Source organism: Muntiacus reevesi, chromosome 2 (genome assembly GCF_963930625.1).
Source record: "Muntiacus reevesi chromosome 2, mMunRee1.1, whole genome shotgun sequence".
NCBI lineage: Eukaryota > Metazoa > Chordata > Mammalia > Artiodactyla > Cervidae > Muntiacus > Muntiacus reevesi.
In genome coordinates, this window is record NC_089250.1 from 177,187,111 (window position 1) to 177,203,363 (window position 16,253).

General features: G+C 43.3%; 1 protein-coding gene across 1 annotated transcript; it reads right to left on the reverse strand.

Moving 5' to 3' along the window:
- Window positions 1–1,848: 1,848 nt before the first annotated feature.
- On the reverse strand, window positions 1,849–15,450 carry RBAK (RB associated KRAB zinc finger). Its single transcript, XM_065923754.1, has 5 exons — window positions 14,955–15,450; window positions 13,897–13,954; window positions 8,378–8,504; window positions 8,013–8,108; window positions 1,849–7,847 (listed from the first exon to the last, which is right to left on the reverse strand). Exons 2-5 carry the CDS (start codon window positions 13,909–13,911, stop codon window positions 5,944–5,946), a joined length of 2,142 nt encoding a protein of 713 aa, XP_065779826.1. The 5' UTR covers window positions 13,912–13,954; window positions 14,955–15,450; the 3' UTR covers window positions 1,849–5,943.
- Between the last annotated feature and the right edge of the window lie 803 nt (window positions 15,451–16,253).

Genomic DNA, 16,253 nt, shown 5'->3' on the forward strand with positions numbered 1-16,253 from the left:
CGGACCAGTCCACCTTCATCCTGTCCCCTGTTCTCACCCGTCTCTGCCCCCGCCCCACCTCCCTCTGTCCCATCATCTCTTTATTCCTGCCCCTCATTTGTCCTGCCCAATCGCCTCTGTCCCTCAGGCCCCCTCCCTGTATGTCTGTCTATGTCTCTCCCTTCTTGGTGTCCCTCTGGCTCCCGCCCTTGCCGTCCGCCTCCGCCCCTCTTCGCTGTCCTCCTCTCCCCTACCCCCAGTGAGAGGCTGTTGTGACCTTGGAGGAGGCTCTGCTGCAGGCTCTCCTGGGCTTTGGTTTCCGGGATGGGAGCGGCAGTGGCTGCGGGGCCGGGGGCGGCCGGGAGGAGCAGCAGCAGCAGCAGCAGGATCAGTGGGCGCCACATGGCTGGGCAGGCGGGGCGGCTGGGAGGGGGCGAGGGGTGGGTGGTCAGAGGCCCCCCCTTTGTCTCCCCGCTTCCACGGGCCTGGCGCCTCACTCGCAGGTCTGTCACCCTTCTCTGGACCGCAGGCCTGAGCGGTTCTCGCCTGGGGAGCCGACGCGCCTCTCTGCCCAGGCCGAACTCCACTGCTGACCACGCCCCCGCCTGGCCCCGCCCCCTCAACTGTTACGCCCACCCCAACTTGTTATGAATGCCACGCCCCCAGGGAAAAGCCACGCCCCAACTCCGGAAGCCCTGGTTTCGTCTATAGGGTCCAAATTTTTCGTTGTTTAGCAGGAGATTAAATCTGTTTCCTGTTACTCCATCGGGCACAGCTGTACTGTCTCTGTTCCCACTCCACACCCTTTGCTCACAAGTCAGCGATTCAAGGGCCGTTCACCAGTCTGGAAGGAACTATAATGTAAGGGTTTTGAGTTCTTCAATATGAACTGGAATTTATTTTTTGTCGTGATTACCTGTGGTGACCGAGGAGTCACCTTTTTCCCTTATGGCCCTCATATAACTTGGGAAACCTGTGACATTATCATCACCACATATCATATGTGTCCCCTCTAAAGGGCTCAGGTGGTTGGACAACAAACCTGGACATAACTTGGGAGGGAATAAGGATCCTTTGGTGAATTTTTGCCCTCAGGTGTAAGTGGTCTTGCATTAAGGTCTTTTGACCTATTTAAGAGAATTTAGAGATAAAACCTGGAGCTAACAGGCTCTAAGTTGAACATGGGTAAATATATTAAGTGGGCTTATGATGCAAGTGGTGGGCGTGACCTGGCTTGACCACATACCTAGTGCGTGAGCCCAGGAGACAGAGGGAACCGTGAGCCAATGTGACGGTTGGCTTGGTCACACCTAACTCCTTGGTCACGCCTCCACCAGCAAGCAAGGCACTAATAATACACAGCCCACTCCATCCTGCAATGCGGAAGACCCGGGTTTGATCCCTGGGTGGGGAAGATCCCCTGGAGAAGGAAATGAGGAAATGGCAACCCACTCCAGTACTCTTGCCTGGAAAATCCCATGGATGGAGGAGCCTGGTAGGCTAGTCTATGGGGTCGCTATGAGTTGGACACGCTGAGCGACTTCTCTCTCACTCCAACTAATGTCCTAATTCTTCATTGCTGTGCCATACTCCAAGCCAAGCTTCCCCACTTCCCATGCTGAGGGTTTTTACCTTTTATGCTGTAAGGTCTTAACTATATCCTTCACGCAGTAACATTTGCACTGTTAACTGTGTATTTTACGTTCGTTAAAAGGATAACCTGAAAACACTTAAATTTCTCATCACGTCAAACTCACCATGGTATTTGACCTCAAGGAAAGGCCACTTCTGTAACAAGGTGATGGTTAAGATGCACCCCAAATTAAGAAATATAAAAAAATACTTCACCTGAGAAAACTGGTAAGGCTTACACACATCAGTTCTTTATTGAAGAGGTGGTCCAGACCTATTTATATGTTCCAGACCTATTTACATATGCCAAAGGGGAGCATGACAATGTATGTAATAGCCCTGTTCCTTTCCAAATATTTACTGAAAATATACATTATACTAACCTTTAAGGTCACAATGTAGGAAATCTTAGTAGTGGCCCTTAAAACTAAGAGTATTTCCTGCACAGTTATGCAAAACCTACCATTTAGTTCCTGTTATGCAGCATATTCATGTACATCTAGAAAAATATGGCTAAAGGGCTGAGCAACAAAAATGGTAGACATCTTTGATTTTTAAAAACGTTTTACGGAAGTGTAATATACATGCAGAAAAACACACATATCTTGAGTGCACTGAACACTCAGATAGTCAGCACCCGGATTTAGAAACCAATTATCACCAGCACCAGATAAATACTCCTTGTCGTAAGTCTTTGCTGAAGCTGACTGCTATTCTGATTTCTAATTGCATAGACAAGTTTTGCCTGTTCTTATACTTTGTATGGATGGGATCATAGTCTGTTTGCTTTTGTGTCTGGATTTCTTCACTCAGCATTAGGTGTGAAACTGTTATTACCTGTGCTTATTGTTCACTCATTCTCCCTGCTCCCTGGAGAAGGGAAACGCTATCCACTGCAGTATTCTGGCCTGGAGAATTCCATGGACTATACAGTCCATGGGGCCGCAAAGAGTTGGACATTACTGAGCGACTTTCATTTTTCTCTTTGTTTTATAGCATTCACTGGTGGAAACACCACTGACATTTAAGGTTCTATTGCACAGGTGCCTTCAGAGTTGTTTTTCAGTTTTATGCCATGAACATTCCAGGACACGTCCTTTGGTGGACATCTACATGTACAATGGACACGTGCATGCATGACTGCTAGGCTTGGGTTAAAAGGGTAGACACACAGGTTTGGCTCCAAGTGCCAGCTTTCCCAGATGCCTCTATCAGTGGGCTACAGCACCAGCAGTGTAGATGGGTTTCTGTTACATCCTTGCCAGAGCTTGATGCTTTTTTATGCTTTTCATTTTAACCATTTCAGAGGTGGGCAGCAGTGCCACATGGGGTTTTAAATCTGCCTTCTCCAGATTAGGAATTCCCTGGTGACCCAGACGGTAGAGTCTGCCTGCAATGAGGGAGAACCAGGTTCAATCCCTGGGTCAGAAACATCCCCTGAAGAAGGAAATGGCAACCCACTCCAGTACTCTTGCCTGAAAAATCTCATGGGTGGAGGAGCCTGGCAGGCTTCATTCAGTCCATGGGGTTGCAGAGTCGGACACAACCGAAGCGACTTCACTTCTCCAGATTACTAGGAAAAGTAACATACCTTTTCATGTGTTTATTTGCAGTGCAGATAGTCTCTTTTGTGATGTCCAAGTCTTTCACCCATTTCTTTTTTCTTGTAGATCTGTAGGAGTTCTTTTTAGATCAGGGGTCAGTAACTACAGCCTGCTGGCCAAATCCAGACCTCCACCAGTGTCTGCAAATGGTCTTACTGGGACATCTCTGTTCAATGTTGAGCAGTCGTAAATGAAACCGTGTAGCCTGCAAATCCCAAATATGATCTGATCATCTACCATGCATTCTTCTACACTAGATTCTGCTGCCAGGTGTCTGAATTGCAAAGCTATTTTACATTTCATACTTAAATCTGTGACTCCATTTCAATTGGTCTATTTTCTGTTAAATTATAAAATTTAATCGAAAAACCATTTATTGGAAACAATACCTTCCCCACATTACAACACATTATCACCTTTGCCAAAAGTGACTGAATTATGTACAGGTTTTCTGGAATCTCTAATTTCACTGATCAATTTGTTTACCTTTGTGCCAATACCACAGGATAATTCCTATGGCTTTCTAACAGCTCTTGATATCTGGCACTATAAGTCCTCTACTTCTATCTGTTCTAGAAGATAGCTTTGACTGTTACTGGTCTTTAAATTTTTTACATGAATTTGAGAATTCATTTCCATCAAAAAATGCTAGCATTTTAGGATCGCATTGAATATATGAATTAATTTGGGGAAAACTGACATCTTTTTGACACACCATTGACCAGGGGATTTTTGCAGAAACTAATGCCTATGGCATTAATGGGTCTCTAGTCAATAATGTGTTAAGACTGTCCTGAAAACAATTAACAGGTTATATCACACTGAATCTTCTGGAATTTTTTTTTCTGGACCCAATTCTTGAAAACAGTGTTAGATAATTTCCCCTCCCTTAGGCACTTAAGGATTTCTGTTATTACTGTAAGTGGTATTGCTTTAAACTTTTCACTTTATGTTTGTTGCTGGTATATTAAAAACCAATTTTTGCATAATGACCTTGTATGCAGGGATTCTGCTCAATTTTATTTTATTTTTTTTTGCTCAATTTTAATTATCTGAATACTCCCTAGGATTTTCCATGTACAAAAGCATGTCATCTGCAAGCAAGTTTTACTTGTAATCCTTAGGTCTTTTCATTCTTTTGCTTCCCTTGCTTCCCTGGCTAGGCCCTTCTGCACAATACTGAATAAAACTAGGGACAGCAGATACCACTCTTTTTCCCTCTTGGGAGAAAAGTTCCAATATTTCACCATTCAATATGCTGTTTGTTGTAGCAGAAGATATTCTTTATCCAATAAAGGAAGTTCTTTTCTATATGTGGTTTGTTAAGAACACAAATGGATGCTAATTTCACGAGTCTCCTGCATAATAGATTACTTTTCTTCAATGTGATATATTACAGTGATTCTTTTTATTATTAATGTATCCTCACATTCCTGGAGTAAGACCCATTTTATCACACTCTTTTGTTGTCTTTTTTCCAGAACTGTCTCTGTTATGTTAGCCCAGGATTCAGTCATGTGACCACTATCAACAAGTTACCAATAATCAGAATGAAATTATCATGATTGGTTTAGGTCACTCAGGATTCACCCTCTGTGTTATGTTAAGTAATAGTAGATACCTAACTTCTTCCAGTGACTAAAGAGGGTAGAAGGGACACTGCATTAATCAACCAAAAATGACTGCTAGAAATATTGCATCAATTTGTTTTCAAAATTCTGGAATAAGAGTCAGTACAGAAAGCAATGACACCAGATTCCTATCAAATAAAGCACAGGGAGAATTTCTGGACTACATCATAGTGGCAAACTGCACACTCAAACCTGTGGGTTAAAAAACAAGAGTGGCAGGAGAGAGGGGTGTATTTTATAGCGTGTGAGCAGTATAGCTGTCCTTCACTGAAAAGACTAGATTCCAAGTGATCTATGCATGGTTTATGAAAATAGTATTTAAAAGTTTTTTTGCTCCAGTGTAGTTGGAAGCTATACAAAAGTCACTGGCTCCTTTGTTGATGAAGTACTCATTAAAAGCCCATTTGAAAATGCCTCAAAAGAATAGAAAATTATGAATTTTAACTATTTGGTACCTGTCAAACACCTCAACACAATATGCTTACATTAGTACATTTGCCAGCTTAATACTCAAATAAGAATACTGCCTTTTCACAAATTATTTAAATCCAAACTTGCATAGAATTAATGTTAATCACATTTTGGAAATGTGATAGAAACTGCCATGTACATAATTAATGCTAGAGTCCTCATTATCAACTCCAGAAGATTTTAAAACTTCATTTTCTGCAATGAAAGTTTATTCAGAGCTGATAGCTTCTGATACTGTTTCTATAAACATTAGATTTTATGTCAGAAATATGGCTTTTAGTATAACAACTGCCAAGACAATGTATTTTCCACATTCATTGCCTCAACAGATTTTGCCTCGGTATGACTCCCTGATATGCAAAGACTACTGGAATCCAAAATAAATATTAAATATTTATAGAGTTTTACTCTTGTGTAAACTGTCTAGGTGTCCAATGAATTGCTGAAAGCTTTGCTTCTTGTGTTTTTAGGGATTGGTCTTTGTGAAAATTCAGGTTAGAATCAACCCAATGCCTAAACGCTTTTCCTTATTCAGAAACAGGAACTCTCAGACAGTGGTATCTGACTCTCAGCTGGACTTCCCACACCCATTATGTGCAGAGGGTTTTCTAGAATGAGAACTGACTTCAGAGGAGACTTCCCATGTCAAGTAAATTCAAGTTCCCTCTCCTATGAATTCTCTGATGGCTGTTGAAGGCTGACCTGTGGTGGAATTTTTTCCCACACTCATTACATTCATACGGCTTCTCTCCTGAATGAGTCCTGTAATGCACAGTGAGGTATGACTTCTGAGAGAAGACTTTCCCACATTCATTACATTCATAGGGCTTCTCTCCTGAATGGCTTCTGTAGTGCACAGTGAGGTTTGACATCCGAGAGAAGACTTTCCCGCACTTGCTACATTCATAGGGTTTCTCTCCCGAGTGGATCCTGTGATGTATTGTTAGATAAGACTTCTGAGAGAAGAACTTCCCACACTCGTAACACTCGTAAGGCTTCTCTCCTGTGTGGACTCTCTGGTGTCGGAAGAGGGATGAGTTATGGGAGAAGGTTTTCCCACACTCATTACACCCATAGGGTTTCTCTTCCGCATGACTCCTATAATGTATGGTGTAGTACGACAGCTCAGAGAACACCTTCCCGCATATGTTACATTCATACGACTTCTCCCCTGTCGGAAGCGGCTGGTGCCCATCGAAGGCTGAGTTTTCAAGAAACGTTTTCCCACACTCACTACATTCATAGGGCTTCTCTCCTAGATGAGTTCTGTGAAGGCTGGTGAGGTGTGAGAGCTTCCCGCACTCACTGCATTCGTGGGGCTTCTCATCTGTGTGTACTTTCCGATGTCTGATAAAGGCTGAGTTGAGGTTGAAGGTTTTTCCGCATTCATTACATTCATAGGGCTTCTCTTCTAAGTGACTCCTATAATGGATAGTGAGGTATGATACCCGAGAGAAGAACTTCCCACACTCACTGCACTGGTAGGGCTTCTCTCCTGTGTGTGTTCTCTGATGTGTGATGAGGGTGGATTTCCGGTAGTAGGATTTCCCACATTCATTGCATTTGTAAAGCTTCTCTCCCGTGTGGGTTCTCTGGTGGTCGCTAAGAGCTGACTTGCGGGAGAAGGATTTTCCGCATTCACTACATGGATAGGGTCTTTCTCCTGAATGGTTTCTCTGGTGTAGGGTGAGATGTGTCTTTTGGCAGAAGGTTTTCCCACACTCGTTACATTCATAGGGCTTCTCTCCTGAATGAGTCCTCAGGTGCTGTGTGAGGTGCAACTTTTGACAGAAGGTTTTCCCACACTCATTGCATTTATACGGCTTCTCCTCTAAATGTGATCTCCGATGCACGGTGAGAGTTCCTTTTTGGCTGAAGGATTTCCCACATACGTTACATGCATAAGGTTTCTCTCCTGTGTGAGCCCTCTGATGTATAATGAATTTTGACTTCTTGCAGAAGGATTTTCCACACTCACTGCATTCAAAGGGCTTCAAGTCCATCTGCGATCTCTGGTATATGTTAAAATTTGACATCTCGATGAAGTCTGGTCCAGAATCATTCCATTCATAGTGCTTCTCCCCCATATAAGTGCTCTTATGAGTAATGAAAACAGCTTCATTGTCTAAGGCTTCTGTGCATCTATTATATTCAAAGGGTTTCTCCAAAATACTAATTTTCTGAATACTTTCTTCATTTTGAGAACAGGCTTCCCCATTTTGATGAAATTCATGGAGTTTCTCTCCATATGTTTTCCCACATTCACTACACTCATCAGGTTTCTTTCTTGCATAGCTTCCATCACTAATAATTAATTCTGAAGTAGATTCCAAAGTCTTCCCACATGAGACACAATTATGAGACATTAGATTTGAAGGAGCAAGACTTGTTTCCATGTTATATGTTTTATCAAACGCATCCTCTCTCTCCTCAGTCAGGGTTCTGCTGTTGATTGATACAGCTTGCCTTGAACATTCATCCTCATTTTCTTGGATTCTCTCTATCAGGTCACCAACTTTCCAGACTTTTTCTAAAAAAGGATAAAATTAAACAAATCTTGTGAATCTGAACACACCAAATTATAAGATGAGAGCAGTACTCAAGGGCCTACTGCAGGGTTGACTCTAGCTTTAGGGTCAATCTCCACACATAAAACTAAGTGACCATTTACAAACATCACATCCCACCACCTCACCTGGATGCTGCTGCTGTAGGAACTTGCTGTCTGCTACCCATGGCTCTTCTCCTTGCTCCAACTTGATGATCACGTTGGGTTTGGTGCTGTCATACCCTGTGAATGAGAAAGAGCCAACATGGATCAGCTGCTGGGTTCTGGGTCCCTTAACAGAAGCTGCTGCCTCAGGAGCTGCAGAATAAAGTGTCTATTTTTGTACTTAATCAAACGAGAGCCATTCAGTGGAGAAGCAAAGATATAAGTTACTCTGCCTGGTGCCCCAAAGGAATTAAATGGTCTTATCATTGATTTCTTCAAAGTCAAGCATAAAATCCTTAAGCCAGAAGCCCCCAGAGAGCAGCAACTCAGAAAGCAGTTCTCCTCACCCACAGAGACGAGGTGGCTGTAGTTCTCCAACATCACGTCCCTGTAGGTCATCTTCTCATCAGGGTCCAGCTGCTGCCACTCCTCCTGGGTGAAGTCCACGGCCACATCCCTGAACGATACTGACCCCTGTAATGGCACCATGATGGGAACTGGGTGATATGGACCTGACACACAAGGACAGGAGCTCACCCAGCTCACTGGGAAAGGTAACTGTGAAGAGTGAAAGCCTCATTTGTGTTAGCAGATGTTGAGAGGAAAACAAGTCATGTTAGAAACACACTACCTTTGGGTTCTTTAATGTGTCAAAAAACAAAACTTCCAAAAAACTCTCAAACTGAAAGAAATAAAAACGAGTTCCAACTTTGCATTTAAAGTACCTGAGTTCTTTATCAGAAGATGAAGAAAGATGAAACCCCACTCCGGCTCAAAAAAGCTTACAGCCCATTGGGGAGACACTGGGTCAGTGAACACATGCATTCCACTCCCTGTCATTCCCTTCAGTGGCCTCTACGGGCAGGGCCTCTGCCTCCCACCTCTTCATGCTGGTGCAGTCCAGCAGTCAGCCACCCCAGTTCAGTGCTTTCATCCTCCGGCCCCTCTGTTCTCACCAGTTACTTGGAGCCATCTGCTTGGCTAAGATTTTTACTGCCTTCAAATGATATCTCAAGCATCTCATTCTGGGAGCAATGAAATGTGTTGCTTGAATGACTGCTCGAGGTATTATTAGAGTGACATATACAAGTTGGCAAGTGGTCTAACGAGAGAAGTGAGCCATTTTAATTATATGTTGGCAGGCTAGGCTTTGCAAGTTTAGCTGAGTTCAGGGGAAATCCTCTGATCCTAGGGAATCCTCTACAACGCACAAGAGGTGGCAAAAGTGGAACCTTTATGCATTGTAAGTGGGAAGGTAAAATGGTGCAGCTACCATGGAAAACAGCATGGTGGCTCCCCAAAAAATGAAAAACAGGATTAACACATAATTCAGCAATTCCACTTCTGGGTCTCCACCCTCCAAGGAAAAACGAAAGCAAGGCCTTGAAGAGATATTGTACACTCAGGTTCATAGCAACATTATCTACAAAAGCTAAAAGCATGGGAGAAAAAAAAGGCTAAAACAGAAGCAACCATCCATCGATGGATGAATGGTTAAGCAAAATGTGATAATACACACAATGGAATGTGATTCAGCTTTAAAAAGGCAGGAAATTCTGATACATGGTACCACATGGATGACCTTTAAGGATGTTATGCTAAGTGAAATAAGTCAGTCACAAAAGGACAAATACTGCGTGATTCCACTTAGATGAGGTACTCAGAGTAGTCAAAATCCTAGAAATAGAGGGAAAATGGTGATCGCCAGGGGCTGGGGAAGGGGAATAGAGAGTCAGTGTTTAATGGGTACAGAGTTTCGGTTTTGAAAGATGAGAAACAGATGGAGACAGATAGGGGTGATGACTGCACAAAAGAATGAATGTCCCTAAGACCACTATCCTGTACACTTAGAAACGATATCATATTAAATTTTGTTACGTGTATTTTCTCACAATAAAACACGTGGAGGAAAAAAAATGCAGTGATGCCTCTCTAATGACACACCCCCACCCACTCCCTTCCACAGCTCTGCAGCCACCCCCTCCCTGGAGGAAAGAGGAAAGAGGTGTGGTCACTGGTTAAGTGTGTCCACACTGTTGTTGCTGTTTAGTTGTTGTGTCCAGCTCTTTTGGGAATCCATGGACTGTAGCCCACCAGCCTCCAGTGTCCATGGGATTTCCCAGGCAAGAATACTGGAACAGGCTGCCATTTCCTTTCCAGGGGATCTTCATAATCCAGGGATCAAACCTGTGTCTCCTGCACTGGTAGGTGGATACTTTACCACTGAGCCATCACTGATTAGAAATTATTTTCTCAAAAGATGAAATTTTTTAAAAATCAAGAATTGTCAGCTGAGGAAAACAACATAAATAAAAAATAAGCATCAGGATAAACAACTCATCAATGATGAAACCAAATTCATACATGAAAACAACTCACACTGACTTCTATTTTATAATAAATTAAACAGAATATTGCTTCCAGAAAATGAGAACATTCTGCTAAGAAAAACCAACTGAAGATACTTAGAAATTGAAGACTGGATTGTGGAATTTAAAAAAATCCTGAAGTAAGAAGCTTGATTATCAAATGGGACACAGGACATGTAACTTAGAAAATTTCTCTCAAAACAAGAAATTGGAATGAGGAAAGAAAAATCACAGGGATGAAAGCCAGATCCAACATTTTCAGAAAGAGATTATAGAGGATGAACAATGAAAAATCATCAGAGATTCCTGAACCAAAGATCATAAAAATAAACAAAATAAAACAAAACATCCTAAAAGGGGCCAGATAATCTGCAAAGAACAACACTGGGGAAAAAATAGATCAAGAAATATTCAGACAAAATTTCCAAAATTTTAAGATTAGGAGAAAAAATCCTAAAGTTATAGAGAAAAAACAGCAACAACACTAGTTACCCTAGTTTAACTATAGCCCACTCCAATATATCTTGCCTGAAAAATCCCATGGACAGAGGAGCCTGGCGGGCTACTGTCCAAAGGGGCTCAAACAGTTGGACCTGACTGAGCACACACATAGGAAGTAAAGGTCTTCTGGTTTAAGTTAGTTCAGAAGACAAGAAGTGGCAGGGGTTAGAAGACTGAGCAATCAAAAAAAAAAAAAAAAAAACAACCAAATGGGACATTTTCTAAGCATATCATCTAGTTTAATATTTGGAAATTCATTAATACAATCTGCTATAGTAATACAGCTAAGAAGAAAAGTGTCACATTTCCAAAGACGCTGAAAAGACCTCAGAAGATATTCAAATGCATCCTAATTAAAAAAAAAAAAAAAAAAAAAACCTCAAGAAAATAGGAATTGATGGATACTTCACTAAGATGAATATGTGTATGTGGTGGTGTTGCTCAGTTGCTAAGTTGTGTGGGTCTTTTGCAAACCCATGGACTGTAACCCACCGGCTCCTCTGTCCATGGGATTTCCCAGGCAAGAATACTGGAGTGGGTTGCCAATTCCTTCTCCAGGGGATCTTCCCAACTCATGTTGAACCTGAATCTCCTGAGTTGGCAGGCAGGTTCTTTACCACTGAGCCATCAGAGAAGCCCTGTGTATATACATACTCATACCCTACCGGGCATGGTATGTGTGATATATACACATACAACCCCATATATACACTTTAAGTTTATAAACACATATCTATGCTTCAGTCCTCTGAGTTCTACAGTCAGGACTAATTTAATGGGGAAATAAGACACATTCCCACTAAGATTACACTAAGATTAGAAACAAGGCAAAACACTTATCATCTCCAACTAGAGAAAACAATTACAGGCCTAACAAAATGTCAGTAAAACTATTTCTATTCACAGATAATATATTATACCTAGAATACTCATAAAATCAACAATGGAACTACATCAATAAAAGGAACTCTGCTAGGTAACAGAATTTAAGAGTTAACACACATAAAATCAACAGCCTTCATTACATAAAAAGGAAAAAGATGTAATTCAGGCATACAAGCAGTTTACAATACCAACAGAAAAGTACAAAATCTATACTAGAAAAATTTAAAAACATTCCTGAAAGAGAATGAATGGAATGATTTTCTTTGTTCTTGGACAGGCTGTGAGGCATAGTAAAATGAGATGTGCCTTCACCAAGACACATCACAATCCAATGGCTAAAAACCAGCCATAAAGAGAATTAAAAGCAGCAAGAGGAGGAGAAAAAAAAAGATCTTATATACAGAAGAACAAAGATAAGGATAACATCAGATTTCTGGTGGAAACCATGTAAACAAGAAGCCACTGGAGGAACACATTTAAAGTACTGGAGGAAAAAAACAATAGCAGCAATGATTCCTTTAAAAGGGAAGTAAAATAAAGACATTTTCAGACATACAGGAACTGAAAGAATTCATTATCAACTAGAAGAAATACAGGGCTTCCTGGTGGTTCAGGCAGTAAGGAGTCTGCCTGCAATGCAGGAGACCCTGATTTGATCCCTGGGTCAAAAAGTTCCCTTGAAGAAGGGAATGGCCACCCACTCCAGCATTTTTGCCTGGAGAATTCCATAGACAGAGGGTCCAAGTGAGCTACAATCCCTGAGGTCGCCTAAAGTTGGACATGACTGAGCAACAAACAGTATGGTATGGTCTAGCAGAAATATTAAAGAAAGCCCCCTAGGCAGAAGGAAAACGACAGCAGATAAAAACATGGATCAAAACAAAGCAGCAGCAGAAATGGGAACTATGTATTTTCTCTCATCACTTAAAACTCTTTTAAAGATTACTAATTAAAAATAATGATGTATTATGGGATTGGTACGACCTACAAAAATAAAATGCAACAACAGTGTAAAGACCAAGATGGGAGAAATGGAACTGCAGCTTCTTATACTCTAAGTGAAATAGTCTATAACTTGAATATAAACTATGATAAAGTTACATATTATAAACTCTAAAGTACCTAGTAAAATAACAAGTGTTCTAACAACCCAACAAAGGGTATAAAATGGAATTATTAAAAAAGTCAATTCAAAGGAAGGAAGACAAAGAAGATGAGATGAACAGAAAATAAAGACGCCAGACTATAACCTAACTGGTTGTATTAATACTTACATTATATGCAAATAGCCTAAACACCCCAATTAATAGGAATTAATTGTCAAATTGGATAAAAAACAAGACCCAACTATATGCTGTCTTCAAATGCTGTATTTTGCATATAAAGATGCAAACAGGTTAAAAGTTAAAGGACAGAATAAGATATTGCACATCACACGTCTCAAAAGAAAACTGGAGTGGCTTTATAAATATCAGAGTTTCCATTTCACAGCATACATTCTTACCAGGATGGGAGGTCACTGAACAATGACAAAGTGGCTAATTAATCAAGAGGACATAACAAACCTTAAATATTTAGGTATCTTTTAATGAAATTCATGAAGCAAAAACTGACAGAATTGCAAAGAGAAACAGACAAAACCACAACCACAGATTTCAACAGCCCTTGCTCATGATCGATGGGAAAATCGGCAGGTCAGAAAGGACACAGTATACCTGCACAACAATAACAACTTGATGTGAATGACATTCACCAAACACTCCGAGCACACAACAGGCACCCTTCTCATGTGCACACGAAAATCTCCAAGAAATGGTTTCTCCTTGTAGTCAACACAAATCACATAAGGGATGGATGGTATTTTCCTTTTTCTATAAAATCGATCATATTTACAGCTGGATTCCAGGTAAATATCCTAAAGCATCATACTACCTATACATGTGAACTAAACAGAGTCCAGGTGCCAATCTGTCCCTGTAATGTGTATTTTACACGACACTGTCTTTTATTTATTTCTACCTGCCCATTTAAAAATTGTGGATCCTTATATACGTCCTTAAAGGCATTACAGGACAAAGTGTGAGTATATGTAAACAGACAGGAAAACTCACCTGGGATTCATTCATTTTCTGCTGCTCTTGGAAAAAGCTAGACTGTTAACTGGTGTACCTAGAAGAAGGGAAGCAATTAGTTGAAGCCGTGAGTAACCTGGCCTACCTAGGCAGGAACCTCCTGGAAACATTCAGAAAAGGCTAAAGGGGTCCTACAGGAGAAATACACACCTGAACCCCTGTAACTCCAACAACATCAGGTTACTCTCACTGGTGAATATAAACACTGACTCACTTTTCAAAGAGTGTGCCACCATTAAATAAAAAGTGGAAAAAAAAATCCTCCCTGTGGCACTGTTTAAATACTCCTCTTACTGTCTCTTTAAACTGACTGAAATAAAAGATTCCATGGGAATGGAGAATGTGAAGCTCTCAAAGGTGGGATAAATGCGCGTTAAGGCATGGCATTATAAATGATCTGACTCAACCTGGTTACCGCTGTAAAGTTTTTTTTGTTTGTTTGTTTGTTTTTTAATTAAGAAAGCTGCAATACAGTCGGACAGAGCACTTGCCCCTGGAGTCTGATCTTGCTAACGATCACACCTGCAGACCCAGTGACTGGGACAAGTAACCTCCCTTCTCAGGCACAATCACCTTCTTCCTCAACTGAGGCAGCAGGACAGACGCCTCGAAGACCCATCCCGCACTAACTATCCGGTGCGAGTCCACCCGGCAGAACCTGCGGAGGAGGGGGGCGTGGCGTGTCAGCGAAGGCTAAGAATACAGAACCAAGTGCTGATGAGTCTTGAGAGACACGTGCAGGATCGCGAGAAGGCGAGAGAAAGAGAAGGGGCGTCGGGGATGGAGGCAGGGGCGGACGCGGCACGTCCGGGCCAAGCCTGTGGCCCCCACTGCCCCAGGACACCCAGAACTCACAAGCCCCGGGGGAGCCCCACCGGAGCAGCCGGTCCTGCCCTCCAGGCCGGCCTCTCGACCCCCGCAAAGCGGTCAATCCTTCCCAGTCGCGCTCTCGTGGGGTCCGGAGCGGGCTCCCCAAGCCCTGCTTTCCAAGGGGCGCAGGATCAACAGCCGCCTGGAGCCGCAGACGCACCACCTACCCCGTCGGGACTCGCTGACCGGCCCCGGGCTCCCCAGGCTCCGGCAGGCGGCGGCTGCTCCGGTGCGTTCCTCTCGCCGAGTCCCTCCTCTCCGCCTCCCGAGGCCGCTGCGGGCGAGGAGATGGCTTTGGGCCTACGGGACAAGCTCCCTTTAGGCCAACGTCCGTCCCAGAACTTCACAGGTCAGTGCGCAGCAGACGATCGGGCCCGAGCCCCGCCGCTTCTTAGGCGCCGCCGCCACCTGTCCGGCCTCTCCGACCCAGCCCGAGGGCTCTGGGGCTCGAGTTTGAGAGTCCCCGCTCCAGCCTCCTCCCGGTCAGCGAGAACCCTCACGCGCACAGCCCGCTCCCGCTGGACGCCGGCTTGGCCGGACGGCGTTCCAGCCCCGCAGGCCGCGGAATCTCCGCCTGCCGGAGGCCAGAGCCTGGGAACGAGGGTGAGTGGTGGTGACCCCGGCAGCAACAGGAAACGACAGCGGCGCCGAGGCGGTACGCGTGCGCGAACACGCACACCGGACGAGGCGCTCCAGCGCTGGAGGACGCCGGAAGTCCGCCTGCCAGAGCCCGCCCCCGGGAACCGGGCAAATACCAGGACTCTATTTCCCAGAAGTCTCCACGGCCCATGAAGTTAAGGGAACGTCTTAAGTGTCTTCACCTCATCAGGTTGTGAAGAAGTGCTGTATTGCGAGGATGGGCCTCTTGGCCGCGGGAATCAAATTTCCTTTTAATTTAAGGGAATGTCTGTAATGTCACCGCTTCTTCAGGCATCTTGCCTTTTCTGTCCTGGTGCCCTAATATTTTCCTTGTGCATGCTGAGTTGTTCAGTCATATCCGACTCTTCGCGACCCTATGAACGGTAGCCTGACAGGTTCCTCTGTCCTTGGATTTTCCAGGCAAAAATAACTGGAGTGGGTTGCCGTTTCCTCCTCCAGAGGATCTTCCCCAACCCAGGAATTGAATCCACCTCTCTTGTATTGGCAGGCAGATTCTTTACCACAAAGCCATAATATTTTCCTTGAGTGCTTTAAGTCTTAAATGTCCACAGACAACTGTGGTAACCAAGGGAAGGCAGTTATCATGTCTGCTTCTGGTCGTTTGTGAGATATCTAATTAAAGTGTTAGTAAACAGAGCTTGGCAATAACAGAGTATTAGTCTAGGATACCTTCCTTTCCCTTCTAGGGAAAAGGAGATCTAGCTTTTCCAAGGCATTTAAAAAAAAAATTTTAGTCGGCTGCCCTGGGCTTTAGCTGCAGCACACGGGACTTTCAATCTTTGTTGTGGTATGCAGACTCTTGGTTG

Bases quoted from the DNA above. Each gene is read 5' to 3' on its own strand.
- RBAK (XM_065923754.1), bottom strand. The intron at 8,109-8,377 runs GTGAGGAGAACT...TCTCATTCACAG, and splicing joins CAGCCACCTCGTCTCTGTGG to GGTATGACAGCACCAAACCC. The intron at 7,848-8,012 runs GTGAGGTGGTGG...ATCCTTTTTTAG, and splicing joins CCTACAGCAGCAGCATCCAG to AAAAAGTCTGGAAAGTTGGT.